The sequence below is a fragment of the Myotis nattereri genome, assembly GCF_964212035.1.
Source record: "Myotis nattereri genome assembly, chromosome: 13".
NCBI classification, from domain to species: Eukaryota; Metazoa; Chordata; class Mammalia; order Chiroptera; family Vespertilionidae; genus Myotis; species Myotis nattereri.
The window spans coordinates 6,085,455-6,100,975 of record NC_138088.1 but is presented as its reverse complement, the minus strand read 5'-3'; the positions used below and the strand labels follow the sequence as shown (position 1 = coordinate 6,100,975).

Sequence of the window (15,521 nt, the reverse complement as noted above, 5' to 3'; positions counted from 1 at the left end):
TAAACATTTATGCACTCAACATAGGAGCACCTAAATCTGTAACGCAAACTAGATGGACATACATCATGGAGGAGATTAGCTGTAATAGAGTCATAGTAAGGGATTTTAACACCCCACTGACGTCAATGGATAGATCTTCCCAACAGAAAATCAACAAGTAAATGGTAGCCTTAAATGATACACTGAATCACAAGGATTTAATTGGTATCTTCAGAGCATTGCACTCCAAAGCTGCAGAATATACTTTTTTTTTTTGAGTGCATATGGAACATTTCTAGGATAGACCACATGTTAGGACACAAAATAAGTCTCAATACATTTAGAAAATTAAAATCATACCAAGTATCTTCTTTGACCAGAATGGTTTTGAAACTAGAAATAAATCAAAAGGAAAAAAAAACCTGAAAAACACACAAAGATATTGACTCTAACTAGCATGTTACTAAACAATGAATGGGTTAACAGTGAGATCAGGGAAGAAATCAGAAGAGACCTTGACACAAATAAAAATGAGAATACAGCAACCCAAAATCTATGGGACACAGAAAAAGCAGTCCTAAGAGGGAAATTCATAGCACTACAGGCCTACCTCAAGAAATAAGAAAAATCACTAAATAAACATTCTAACTTTATACTTAGAAGAACTAGAAAAAGAGCAGCAAACAAAGCCCAAAGTGAATAGAAGAAAGGAAATAATGAAGAGCAGAGTAGAAATAAAATAGAATCTAAAATGAAATTCAAAAGATGAATAAAACCAACACCTGTTTTTTTGAAAAGATAAACAAGATTGACAAACCTTTAACCAGACTCATCAAGAAAAAAAGAGAGAGGATCAAAATAAATAAAATCAGAAATCAAAGAGAAGAAGTAACAACTGACACCAAAGAAATAGAAAGGATTATTAAGAAAATATTATAAACAACCATATGCCAACAAATTGGACAATCTGGGCAAAAAGTAAATTCCTAGAAACATACAATCTTCCAAACTGAATCAGGAAGAATCAGAGAGTCTGAACAAAGACAGATTACAATTAATGAAATTGAAACAATAATAAAAAAAACTCCCAACAAGCAGAAGTACTGGACCAGATGGCTTCACGGGTGAATTTTATACTTAGAAGAAGTATAAAATTTGTGTCAAGGTCTCTTCTGATTTCTTCCCTGATCTCACTGTTAACCCATTCATTGTTTAGTAACATGCTAGTTAGAGTCAATATCTTTGTGTGTTTTTCAGGTTTTTTTTCCCTTTTGATTTATTTCTAGTTTCAAAACCATTCTGGTCAAAGAAGATACTTGGTATGATTTTAATTTTCTAAATGTATTGAGACTTATTTTGTGTCCTAACATGTGGTCTATCCTAGAAATGTTCCATATGCACTCAAAAAATACATTCAAAGAAGAATTAACACCTAGTCTTCTCAAACTATTCTAAAAAACTCAAGACGAGGGAAGACTTCCAAAGTCATTTTATAATGCCAGCATTATCCTAATTCCAAAACCAGATAAAGGTGCCACAAAGAAAGAACATTGTAGACCAGTATCCCTGGTGAACATAGTTGGTAAAATCCTCAACAAAATACTAGCATACCGTATCCAGCAATACATTAAAAAGATCATACAGCATGATCAAGCGGGATTTATTCCAGGGATCCAGGTTGTACAATATTCACAAATCAATAAATGGGATACACCATATACTTAAAATGGATAAAAACCACATAATCATACCAATAGATACAGAAAAGGCATTTGATAAAATCTGGCACCAATTTATGTTAAAAACTCTCAGCAAAGGCAGAATAGAGGGAACATAATAAAGGCCATATATGACAATCCCACAGCCAACATCATACTCAGTGGGTAAAAACTATAAACATTTCCCTTAGGATTGCAAACATGACAAAGGATGTCTGCTTTTATCACTTTTATTCAACATAGTACTGAAAGTCCTAGCCGCAGCAGTCAGACAAGAAGAAGAAATAAAAGGCATTCAAATTGGAAAGGAAGAAGTAAAACTGCCATTATTTGCAGATGACATAATACTGTATATAGAGAACCCTAAAGATTCCACACAAAAATCTACTAGAACTGATAAATGAATTCAGTGAAGTAGCAGGATACAGAACAAATACCAGAATTCAGTTGCATTTTTATATACCAACTAGAGGCCCGCTGCATGAAATTCATGCACTCGGGGGGCGGGAGGGGTCACTCAGCCCAGCTTGCGAGAGAGCGCAGGCCAGGCCATGGGACCCCACCAGTGCATGATCGGGGCTGGGGAGAGATGCAGGAGGTTGGCCAGCCTGGGAAGGACTGCAGGAGGGCCCCAGGGCATGTCTGGCTCATCTCACTCAGTCCCTATCAGCTGGAACCCAGCAGCAAGCTAACCTACTGGTCGGAGCGTCTGCCCCCTGTGATCAGTGCACATCATAGCACCTGATCGACTGTTTGACTGTCTGCCCCTTGGTGGTCAGTGCACGTCATAGCGAGCAGTTGAGTGGCCTTAGCATATCATTAGCATATTATGCTTTGATTGGTTGATTGGACGACTGGACACTTAGCATATTAGGCTTTTACTATATAGGATAATGAACTATCATAATGGGGAACTAAGAAAACATTCCCATTTACAATTGCATCAAGAAAAGTAAAAAAAACCTAGTAATAAGTTTAACCAATGCTGTAAAAGACCTGTACTTGGAAAATTATAAGACACTAATGAAAGATATTGATGAAGATAGATATAAGTAGAAGCATATACCATGTTCATTTGGATAGGCAGAATTAACATCATTAAAATGCCTGTACTACCAAAAGCAATCCATAGATTTTAGTGCAATTTCTAAGAAGATACCAATAGCATATTTCACAGAACTAGAACAAATATTCCAAAAATGTATATGGTAACATACAAGATCTCGATTAGCCACAGCAACCTGTGACAGAAGAACAAAATTGGACATATCAGGCTACCTGATACCAAACTATATAACAAGGCTATAGTAATCACAACAGCATGTTACTGGCATAAAAACAGGCATATAGGTCAATGGAACAGAACAGAGAGGCTAGAAATAAGCCCATTTTATGGACAATTATGACACAGGAGGCAAAACATACAGTCAGATTAAGATAGTCTATTCAATAAATGGTGTTGGGGAAATTGGACAGATACATGTAAAAAAAATGAACCTAGACCACCTTTTTACATCATACATGAGAATAAACTCAAATGGATTAAAGACTTAAATGTTAGACCGAAAATCATAAAACTCCTAGAAGAAAACAGGGAGTAAAATCTTATACATTTCTCATAGCAATATTTTTTCTAATATGTCTCCTTGGGCAAGGGAAACAAATGGAAAAATAAACAAGTGAGACTACATCAAACTAAAAAGGTTTTGCACAGCAAAGGAAACCATCAACAAAATGAAAAGACAAACCACTGAATGGGAGAACATATTCCCCAATGATACATCTGATAAGGGATTAATACCCAAAATTTATAAAGAATTCCTACAACCCAACGCCAAAACAAACACCAAACAACCCAAATAAAAAATGAGCAAATGATCTGAATAGATACATCTCCAAAGAAGACATACAGATGGCCAATAGACATATAAAAAGATGCTCAACACCACTAAACATCAGAGAAATGCAAATTAAAACCACAATGAGATATCACCTCACACCTGTCAGAATGGCTGACATCAGTATATCAACAACCAAGTGCTGGCAAGGATGTGGGGAAAAGGGATTGGTGGGAATGCAAATTGGAGCAGCCAGTGTGGAAAGCAGTATGGAGTTTCCTCAAAAAATTAAAAATGGAACTGCCTTTTGACCCAGAGATTCCACTTCTAGGAATATATCCTAAGAAATCTGAATCACTAATTCAAAAGAATATATGCAACCTTATGTTTGTTGCAGCATTACAGTACCAAGATATGGAACCATGCAGGTGTCAGTAGATGAGTGGATAAAAAGCTGTGGTACATTTACACAATGGAATACTACTGGACCTTAAAAAAGAAGGAAAGCTTACCCTTTGTGAGAGCATAGATGGACCTGGAGAGTATTAATGCAAAGTGAAATAAGCCAGTCAGAGAAAGACAATTATCTCACTCATGTGAAATCTAACGAACAAAATAAACTAACAAACAAAATAGAAACAGACTCATAGATGGAGAACAAGCTGACAGCTGTCAGAAGAGAAAAGCATTGTGGGACTGGGTGAAAAAGGAGAAAGAATTAAGGGGGGAAAAAAAAAGCCAAGCGGCAGAAATCACCAGCTACCGCCCCTGCAGTCACGGCCCCTGCAGCAGTGCAGATTTAGTCTTCGTCATCTCAGGCCAGCCCCTGGCCTCTCCCTTTCTTTTGTTTAAACCATGTGGTTACAGTAGTTATCTATGTGGATGCTTAACTTATGATAGTTACTTACAGACTAACATGAAGGTTTTTATTGCTGTTCTTCAGAGTGGAAAGTTGCTTGGCATATCAATATGTGCAAATGTATGAGATGAAATATTTGGAATTTTATGTTTCAGAATCATCTCAGCGCTTCCTTCATATTTCTACAGGCAACGTGTTATTTGTGCTGCTTTGTGTTATTGTCTGCTTTGCTGTTTTTGTCTTTTTAAAAAATATTTCCACAGTCAGCGATTGAGCACAGTAGGTAGAATGTTGTACTGAATCGTTACACATGTTGTAACAGTTGACTTCTTGGGATTATTTCTTGGGTGATGTATGGTGATGTTACAGACCCAGTGACCTAGAGGAGATCTTTCAAAACAGGAGGAATGAGTTCTTGTCAAAATACAAATGCCATATCTTTAATATTAGAGGAAAACAAAGACCTAAGGTTTTTTTGTTTTCCCCCAAATCCTTTAACCTCTGAGACTCACTGTAAATGATGTACCCGTTTATAATATATCATATTTTTTGTCTCTCCATAATTTTTTATGTGCTGTATAATGCCTGACAGTCCACAATGTGTACCTTGGAGTCTAAAATAAAATAGTGTTTTCTGCCTTCCTGTTTTTCTGAGATCTATGACATGGGTTTGTTTTTAATATTTTAACCCTGCCAGTGTCTCAGGAAACCTGTGAGGGTTTTACTTTGTGAGTGCTTTTCGCTGTCCCTCATCTTTCCCTCCTGTCCTGCCCAGGGACGACTGGCAGCGGCGCAGCACTGAAATTGTCGCCATCGATGCCCTTCACTTCAGACGCTACCTCGACCAGTTTGTGCCTGAGAAAATCAGACGTGAGCTTAACAAGGCCAGCAACCTTATTTCTTAGTTCATCTGGCAGCTGTCATCTATTTACTGTCATTTTATTAATGCTGAAATTAATGCTTTCTGGTAATTCTTGCAGTGTCAGTATGTCTGCCCATAGCTCTCCTGATTTAATGGATCTGTCAGCTTGTACAAGATGTACTTTCCATTTCGTAATTGTTTGATTACTGATGCCAGATAAACTGTTGCTTGACATGAAGCCCCACACATGCATTTATCTCACCAAGTACTGGTAGCTGCTTTGGAACATTATTGCAAAACTATAGAGATGTGAATGAACCCTTAAAAGTTTTTAGACCTACCCAATGACGTTTTTCTCCACAAGGTATACTTTCAGAATTAAAACAGGTAAACCATAAAAGTCCAGTTAAAACTGTTCTATTGTGTGTAAGATTCCTGTGAATTATTTACTGATTTTGGCAATTAGACATACTTATTGTGGAATCTATGATTTTCTATGATGCCTAGTGCTGTCTAGTATAATCATTTTTTTTTAATTGTATTACAGAAATATAAAAATGAGCCATTCCTCTTGTTAGTTTACCTTTTCACCCCTGTTAACCATAATAAATATACCATCATATAGGGTTGCTGATACTATTCTCTAGATTTAGGGTCTTACCAAAACAGTTGGCTTTTTCTTTAGTTCCTCAACCTACTCTCACAGCTAAGAACACTGGCCCAATTCTGAAAACCATGGTTTAACTCCTACGGTAGGATTTAGTATGAGATTGTTTATGAAGATTATGAGGTTTGTGGTTCTGCATGGTTACAGATGTGCCATTCCCTGCACCGACTTCTGAGAATGAGAGCAGGCTGGGTGTGTCTCTGCAGGAGTTGGAGTGCTTGGATTGGCATGTCGGCATTCAGTGTGTCATCTTCATATCTTCCTGGGTCTCCCCACAGGAATGGTCCCTCCTTGTGGTGGTCTTCTTATCCTAGCTGAACCACCTTGCCTTTCAGATTATTAGTAAAATAAACAACCAAATAATCTTAACAACTTAGTAGCCATTGTAAATGTAATTATTACATTTATTATCTTATATCCTAATCTACATGAGAATCTAACTTATTGTTGCACATGTTTTCTTATGTATAATTTATTAGGTTGTTTTAATGTTTAACATTCTCAAAGGAATCTCATAAAAAGTTTGAAGATTAAATGCATTGTTTCCCAAAGTTGAATTTATATAATAGATATTGTTTGTTTACCTTTTTATTTATTTTTTTATTTTATTTTATTTTTTAAATTGATTTCAGAGAGGAAGGGAGAGGGAGAGACAGAAACATCAATGATGAGAACGAATCATTGATTGACTGCCTTCTTTATGCCCCGCACTGGGGATTGAGCCCGCAACCCAGGCATGTGCCCTTGACCAGAATCGAACCGGGGACCCTTCAGTCCACAGGCCGACGCTCTATCCACTGAGCCAAACTGGCTAGGGCTGTTTACCTTTTTAAAGAAGTAATTTCACTATCCGGAAAGACTGTTTTTTGTTATATCAGCAGCTATACTTTCTCTTACCTGACTCTGAAAGTCAGAATTTTCCTGAAGGATATCTTTTATTAACTATGTTTTAAAATGTAAGCCTGTTTTGCTGTTCTAAACTCTTGCCTTGTAGCAGTTGTTTCCAAGACATAATGTTTTTAGTATATCAATAGGATAAGAAAATTTATATTTAGATTTTCATCATTTAGATTTTCATTTTATATTTAGATGTACCTTATTAAACATGTAATGTGAATTTTTCACATGTTCATTGATACTAGAAGTCATTTATATAAGCAGTAGAGAGTGTGGAGAGAAATATATAAAAAGGAAATGTATTTAAGCACAATCATGTATGTATTAACACAGATTTAAATGTTCAGTTTTTAATGGATAAAGTCCATATTTTCACATTCCTTATGAAGGAGGTAGATAATTAACTTTTAGAAATTATCAACAAATATGATCTTTTTTTTCCAAACCTAACCAGAGGACATGCTAAGAGAGAGAAAGAGGGAAGGAGGGAGGGAGGGAGGGAGGGGGGAGGGGGAGAGAGAGAGAGAGAGAGAGAGAGAGAGAGAGAGAAGAAACATAAATCAGCTGGACGAAGGGTATCTGCTAGAAAAACTGCATTATCATCTCCCCATTACATTTCTATTCTAGAGTTATATATATATATATATATAATTAATTTTGAGAGAGGGGGCGTGGGAGGGAGAGGAAGAGGGAGAGAAACATCAATGCAAGAGCATAACATTGATCTGCTGCTTCCTTCAGACCCCCGACCAGGGATCAAACCCATAACCCAGGCATTTGCCCTGACTGGGAATTGAACCAGCAACCTTTCGGTGCACAGGATGATACTGCAACCAACCGAGCCACTCTGGCCGGACAACAAATATTATCTTTTAAAAGATAACCCTGAGCATACATAACTCTTTTCTTTTTAATTTCCCATGGCCAATTGATGTTCTATAAATTTACTTATATAGCACTAACCTTCAGTTTACCCATCCTCAAAAACACCAGAAATTTTAGAAATGTGAAGCCTTGGTATATGTGATAAGTTGTTAGTTGTGTCACCAACACAGAAAAACGTTTTATAGAGACCTTATGAGATGAACTCATACCAGAAAAGAGTGCCTAGCACACTGCCTTGCTTAAGGGAGCTTCTCAAAAATATTTGTTAGATGAGTTAGTCAATGATTAATTAAACTTCTTACATATTAATACAGTTTTTAAAGATAAACTTTTTAGATAAAAATAAATTATCTCAAATCATTCAAAATGTTACAGATTTATGGATATTTCTTAAATATAAATGCTAAATAAAGCAACTAAAGCCCAGTAAATCCCAGTGTCAATGGAAGTGTGACATAGATGAAACTACATGAAGCAGATGGGTTGGTTTCTAATGTATAGTGTTGCAGTTCTCTTATTTGTTTTCAACCTGCCATTACTTATGTCAGAATGCAGGTAAGCCTAATTTATATTTCATAAAAGATTAAGCCAAATGCATGTAGAAACTTTAAAAAAATTATACAAGTAACAATAGTAAAATTGATCATTAATGTTAAATAATTGCATATATGCTAGGCATTCTACTTCACACTTAAAAAGCTATGTCTGATTTAATCCTAACCTCACTGTAGACACTGTTTTTATCTCCAATTTAGAGACAGTGAACTGAGCCTCAGGAAATTGACTAACATGCCCCAGGCCACACAGATTGGCAGTAAAGAAGCCAGGTTCCCCTTCCTTCAAAGGACTTTCTTTCTTTTTATCGCTTTCAGCGGTTCTCAACCTGTGGGTCGCCACCCCTTTGGCAGTCGAACGACCCTTTCACAGGGGTCGCCTAAGACCATCCTGCATATCAGATATTTACATTACGATTCTTAACAGTAGCAAAATTACAGTTATGAAGTAGCAACGAAAATAATTTTATGGTTGGGTCACAACATGAGGAACTGCTTTAAAGGGCCAGAAGGTTGAGAACCACTGGCTTAAATGTTCATTTTCTCACAGTTCTGGAGGCTAGAAGTCTAACATCAAAGCATCCATAGGTTTGGTTTCTCCTGAGGCCTTTCTCCTTGGCTTGCTGTGGCAACCTTTTCACTGTCCTTCTTCTATGCAAGCATGCCCCTGGTGTCCCTTTGTGTGCCCAGATTTCCGTATCTTATTTTTTGCTTATTAGTTTGTTAATCCTCACCTGAGGATATTTTTTCCCCCATCTATTTTTAGAGAGAGTGGAAGGGAGGGGGAGAGACAGAGAAAATTGATGTGAGAGAGACACATTGATTGCTTGCCTCCCGGCCTCCCAGGCCTAGGACTCCCAGTGGGGCCTGAATCGAGCCACAACCAAGGTACGTACCCTTGACCAGAACTGAACCCAGTACCCTTCAGTCCACAGGCCGACGCTCTATGCACTGCTATTCACTGAGCCAAACTTTTTCTATCCCCACCCCCACACTCCTGAGACTCCAATTACCTGTATTCTTGAATGCCTAATGTTGTCCCACTGCTCATTCATCATTCATTTATCACAGTATATTTATATTTATGATTTTTTTCTTATGTTTTATTTTGGGTGTTTCTATTGCTATGTCTTCAAGTTCATGATTTTTTTTCTTCTGCAATGCCTATCTACTGCTAATCCTGTCTACTATATTTTTCACTTCAGAAATTACAATTTTCATCTTTAGAAGTTTTAATTGGATCGTTGTTTTTATCTTCTGTGTCTCTATTTTTTTAATCCTCACCCAATATGTTTTTATTGATTTTTAGAGAGAGGAAGAAGGAAAGGGGGAAACAGAGAGGCAGAAACATTGATCAGTTGCCTCCCATACACACCCCCAAACCCACAACCCAGGTGTGTGCTCTAACCAGGAATCAAACCCGTGACCCTTCTGTGCATGAGACGACACTCCAGCCAATTGAGCCACACCAACCAGGGCCCATGTCTCTATTTAATATGCTCAGTCTTTAAAGTAGCTTTTAACATATGAAATAGCTACAACTATTACAATGTCCTTATCTACTAATTTTATCATCTGTGTCATTTCTAGGCCTATTTCTAGTGACTGGTTATTCTCCTCAATATGCATTGTATTCTGTGCTTTGTATACCTGATAGTTTATGATCGATGCCAAATGTTTTAAATTTTGCATTTCTTGCTGGAATTTTTTAAAATGTTCTTTAATTTTGAGCTTTGTTTTAGAAATAAGTGACTTGGACAACTTAATCCTTCGGAGGCTTGCTTTTATGCTTTTTAGGTAAATCCTTTAGACCAGGGCTAATCTGACGCCATTATTGAGGCACTGTTTCTACTTTAGCGAGTGGAAACACAAGGTATATATGGCCCTGTATAACAGGCACTGTTCTGTCTACTGCTTTGTAGTGATCCTTTTCTGGCCTCGGGTAATTTAGTCACTAATCATGAATTGATTAGCACTCAGCTAAAGAATCTAAGGCCTAAAGTCCAATACAACTTACTGTGATGATGGTATTGTGACTGTTGAGCATTTGAAATGTGGTTAAGGCAAATGATAAAATAAAATTTTACCTTAATTACTTTTTAAAAATCTAACTCTTCACACATAAAGATTACTATAACTAAATCTGTCTTTCCAGACTTTTTACCTGTTTCAATCTTAAATCATTAAGAATATTTCCTGCCCTGACCAGTTTGGCTCAGTGAATAGGCTGCGAACTGAAGGGTCCCGGGTTCGATTCCAGTCAAGGGCACATGCTTGAGTTGTGGGCTCAATCCCCAGTAGGGAGTGTGCAGGAGACAGCTGATCAATGATTCTCTTTCATCATTGATGTTTCTATCTCTCTCTACCTCTCCCTTCCTCTCTGAAGTCAATAAATATATGTATTTTTTTTAAAAAAAGAGTATATCCTGCATTTGTTAAAATATGATCTACAAGCATGTACACCTGGCTTACCTCTTCTGTTTTAGTCATAATCCTATACTGTAAGCAAGCTTCCAGTGAATACCTTTCTCAGTATCCCTTTCTGTTTGATACACTTTTTAAAGAAAATTTGAGGATTCCTCCTTGCTTCCCCTGACAATTTAATTTTATTAAATTCCCATGAGACAAGGAAATACCACAAGCGTAAAGTTAGCCCATCACCACATGGGCTAGCATTGAGAAAGCACTTAGGGCCTGGTATGCGGGAAATCATTTAATAAATGTATGGCTTTTTATTTACTACTATTTTCATAAACATTTGCCCTTTTAGCAAAGAATCAGTTTTCTAATTCTTTCATTGACAAATAAGAAAGCAGTAAGTGGTTTTGTTAAATGTTACTAATAACTTAATTAGAAAACTAATCCAAATAACTTTGGGCTTTCTAAATTAAAGCATTTCATAACTTATTAGGGACACTTAGCTATTAAAAGAGAGTTAATAATAAATTTCAGTAGATGCAACAGGAAGTTTTCCAGAAACTGACAGCACAACTTGGAGAGGGTATTAAATGTTTCACATCTCACTGTGTTTTGTCAGCTTGGGTTTAAAGCAGAAGTCTATATTAAATCACTTTAGAGATGACTTGCACAATTCTACTTTCTTTTTTTTTTTGCATGCCAGAGAGAAAGTAGGAATGAATAGAAAAACTCTATTTTTCTAAATGAAGCAACAAACATAAGACCAGTTTTCACCATCAGAATTCAGTGTGGATCTTTGAACTCTAGAGGCCTATCTGCTACTTTGGGGCATTGTCACCAGATAATAACTGAAGGGCAATCCCACAAAGTGCTTGATTACTTCTGGAAACAGTCTGCTTCATCTAGGCTCCACTCGTGTTATTGGACAACACGTGGCCTGTAAGTAGAGTTGGTTTTTAAAAGGAAAAGTCAGTCTCCTTTTAGCTAACTGATGCTGTGAAGCAGTGTTTAATTTAATCCCCTGAGAGATCAGCTGGGTGACATTCTAGAGGAGAGTTATTTTTGTGATTGGGAAGATTTATGACTCCAGCTTGCAAAAGTGGCAAATAGCTCAGCAAGGGAAGAGAGAAATCATCTGTGAAAAGCTGCATTTAGCCATGGTTAGACTCATTCAGGTAAGATTAAGTAATGAATGTATTTTGTGGAGGCTTCGGGGTCAGAAATTTAACGAAGTGAAGAGACCACCCCAGCAGGAAATCACTACCATTTAACTTTTTAAAAATTGATTCATTTATTGATTTTTTTTCTTGCTTATCACCAAATTTAGAAGGGGCTTGTTATTAAACCAAAGCTTGATTAACAAAACCAATCAATACTTGCTGCTGATATGTCTAGGAAGTTCAACATCTGATCATTTATAATCTTTTCTTGAAATGTGTCACTACTTTACAGAAATATTAGTTCAAGTGAGTTTTCCCCTAAGTTTCTCAATATATAGAATCAGAATAACCAAACAGATACCTATTCTAATCTTCTGTTTTACACATGAGAAAGAAAACTACAGTCTGCACAATTCTTTCATTTTATATTGCTTTTTTTGTTGTTCTTAATCCACACCAAGGATATTTTTTTTCCATTGATTTTTTTTTAGAGAGAGAGTGAAAAGGAGGGAAGGAGGTGGGAGGGCAGGGGGAGAGAGAGAGAGAGAGAGAGAGAGAGAGAGAGAGAGATGTGAGAGAGAGAGATGTGAGAGTGATACATTGATTGGTGGCCTCCCATATGCACCCTGACCAGGCTGAGGATTGAACCTGAAACCCAGGTACCTGCCCTTTACTGGGAATTGAACCAAAGACCCTTCTGATGCTTGGGGCGACTCTCTAACCACTGAGCACACTAGCAAGGGCTTATATTGCATTTTTCAAAAGCAAAATCAATTTATTAATCTTAGTTATTTTATTTTATTTATTTTTTAAATATATATTTTATTGACTTTTTACAGAGAGAAAGGGAGAGGGATAGAGAGTTAGAAACATCGATGAGAGAGAAACATCGATCAGCTGCCTCCTGCACACACCCTTACTGGGGATGTGCCCGCAACCAAGGTACATGCCCTTGACCGGAATTGAACCTGGGAACTTTCAGCCCACAGGCTGACGCTCTATCACTAAGCCAAACCAGTTAGGGCAATCTTACAGTTATTTTAAAGATAAAAAATCATCTAAATAATTGTTTTCATTTGTATAGGTCTTTCTACATGAATATTTTGCTTCATATATATCTGTTCAAAAAGTACCTATAATTTTGTATTTTACCTATTTATTTTAGCTCTATATTTTAAATATTTTTCATACTTTCTAATAATCTTCATAATACATTTAATAGGCATAAAATCTGTGGGATTGATATACTGTGACTTAACTACTGTTTTGAACAATTAGGTAGTACCAAGTTTTTCTCTATTGTACATATACATACTATAGTAATAAACAACTTTACACAGTTGCTATTTAATAAAGTAGCAAGAGAAGTTTATAAAATTGATGAACTGAATCTAAGGATAGTTTTAAGACTATTAATATTATTTTATTATCTTCCAAAAGATTCTCTTAAGTATAGTTGGTATACAGTATTATATTAGTTGTAATACTTTCAGGTGTATAATATAGTGATTCAACATTTTTATATCTTACAGTGTGATCACCCCATTAAATTTAGTAATCATCTGTCACTGTGCAAACTTAACACATATGTCCCCATGATTCTTAAGGGATTTTTTATGTTACGTTTGTTGTTTTTTCTTTCCTTTTTAATTTTTTTGTTGTATTTGTTTTTAAGAAATCACAGTATTCTAAAACCTCAGAAAATCAGTATCAATACCAACTATATTACTTTAAGTTAAATAATTATTATTCCTAATTAAATTATTAATCTAGCAAGTAAAATAATATGTTTATAGTATAGTGAAAGACATAGTTTAATTATATCTACTTGAGCCTGCTAAAATTAATGTTGCAGACTGAGTTTTTACAAAAGTGTGTGTGTGCTCATGCACATGGGTGCATGGATATTTGTGGTACACTGTTCCTGAGGACCATCTATTTCCTGGACTCATTTCTGGGCCTGTAGGTTCTCACATCAGTTTTCTTTTTTTCTTAATATATTTTTATTGATGTCAGAGAGGAAGGGAAAGGGAAAGAGAGAGAAACACCAATGATGAGAGAGAATCATTGATCGGCTGCCTCCTACACGCCCCCTACTGGGGATCGAGCCTGCAACCAGGGCACGTGCCCTTGACCGGAATCGCGCCCGGGACCCTTCAGTCCACAGGCCGATGCTCTATCCTCTGAGCCAAACTTGCTAGGGCCAGTTTTCTTTTTCTTTTTTTCTAATATATTTTTATTGATTTCAGAGAGGGAGGGGGAGAAGGAGATAGAAACATCAGTGATAAAGAGAATCATTCATTGGCTGCCTCCTGCACGCCCCTTACTGGGGATTAAGCCCCAAAACCCAGGCATGTGCCCTGGCCAGGAATCAAACTGTGGCCTCCTGGTTCATAGGTCAACACTGAACCACTGAGCCATGTGGGCTAGGCATCACTTCAGTTTTCTTTATTTCCTTCCTACATCTCTATCTTTACCACTTCCTGGTTGGGCTCTAGGTTTTTACTCTAGATATCAGTATTTTCCTCCTGCCTCTTGTTCTTACAGTGTTCATTGATATCTTCTACGTACTGTCCTGAGATATAAATGCTTCCCTTTTTTCAAGTTTAAAGTTGTTTATTAGTAAAAAAAAATAAAAATAAAAAATAAGCAGCTCTGTCATTGGTGAAGGTCATATCAGGATGTGATTAAATTTAAGCTGGATTTCTATTACTCTTACTGTTCTGATTACTCGCCTCAAGTGGCTCTGGGTGGGGGAAAAAATAAAGTATTTGTTGCCAGTGTGGAGCTCTTGAGAACTCCTGGCACCTTTCCCCATGAAGTAAGAACTTGGCAGTTCTTTTAAGGCCTCTATCCTTACCCGATGGTTGTTTCTTACTGAAGTAGCTCAATTATTCCTGTGGAAGGAAAGGACTCCCTGACAGTGACGCTGCCCTGGTTTCTAGCGTTTGAGGGACCCTGTCCTCGCTGGAGAAGGAGCATGGTTGTCCCTCTTCAGGGATGTTAGAGGGGCTTGCTGCTTCTCTCCTCTTTCTGACCTTGGAAATGCTTGGCTCTAACAAGAATAAAAGAATTTTGTAATTATTTATTACAAACAGTTTTTTTTATATCTAATTATCATGTAATTGTTTTATATCATTTAATTTCTGATTATCTTTTTGTAGTTGTATTTGATAAAAACACCAAATGCAGGTTAATTTCAGTCATATAGTTTGTTTTAGTTGTGGCTATTTTTTAGGATAGGATTTTTTTTTGTAAAATTGGTTAATACTTTATATTAGATTTTGCTTCTAATCTAAATATTTAAAATTCTGTTGTTAGGCTTTTGTTTCAGGGAGCTATTTTTGTTCCTTAAAGAAAAGTTAGCTCAGATATGTAGAGACAGCAGTGAAAAGAGACTAAAGCCAGTCTGACATGTAGAACAGAAATGACATGAACAAGGAAGCTAAGAGGTCTCCCTCTTCAGCGAGGCCTGGCAGGAGAACTTGACAGGCAACCAAACCTACATCTTCTCTGACAGAGTGTGCTCCCTTTCTTGTTGGCATAAAGGGAGGGAGAGAATATCTTTCAAGAATCTGCTAAAAAAAAAAAAAATCTTGCTTTTTGATATGTTTTACCTGAAAGGGATTTTCAGAAGCTCCATGCATCTAATTTTACAGGTCATTTGTGAGTTCTGGTGTAAGC

General features: G+C 36.7%; 1 protein-coding gene across 1 annotated transcript in view; it reads left to right on the top strand.

Moving 5' to 3' along the window:
* The window catches only part of PARG (poly(ADP-ribose) glycohydrolase), a 182,971-nt gene that overhangs the window by 149,212 nt on the left and 18,238 nt on the right, over nucleotides 1–15,521 (top strand). The window contains exon 15 of the mRNA XM_081104551.1: nucleotides 5,170–5,278. Coding sequence (XP_080960677.1) covers nucleotides 5,170–5,278 — 109 coding nt within the window. The remainder of the gene's footprint in view (nucleotides 1–5,169; nucleotides 5,279–15,521) is intronic.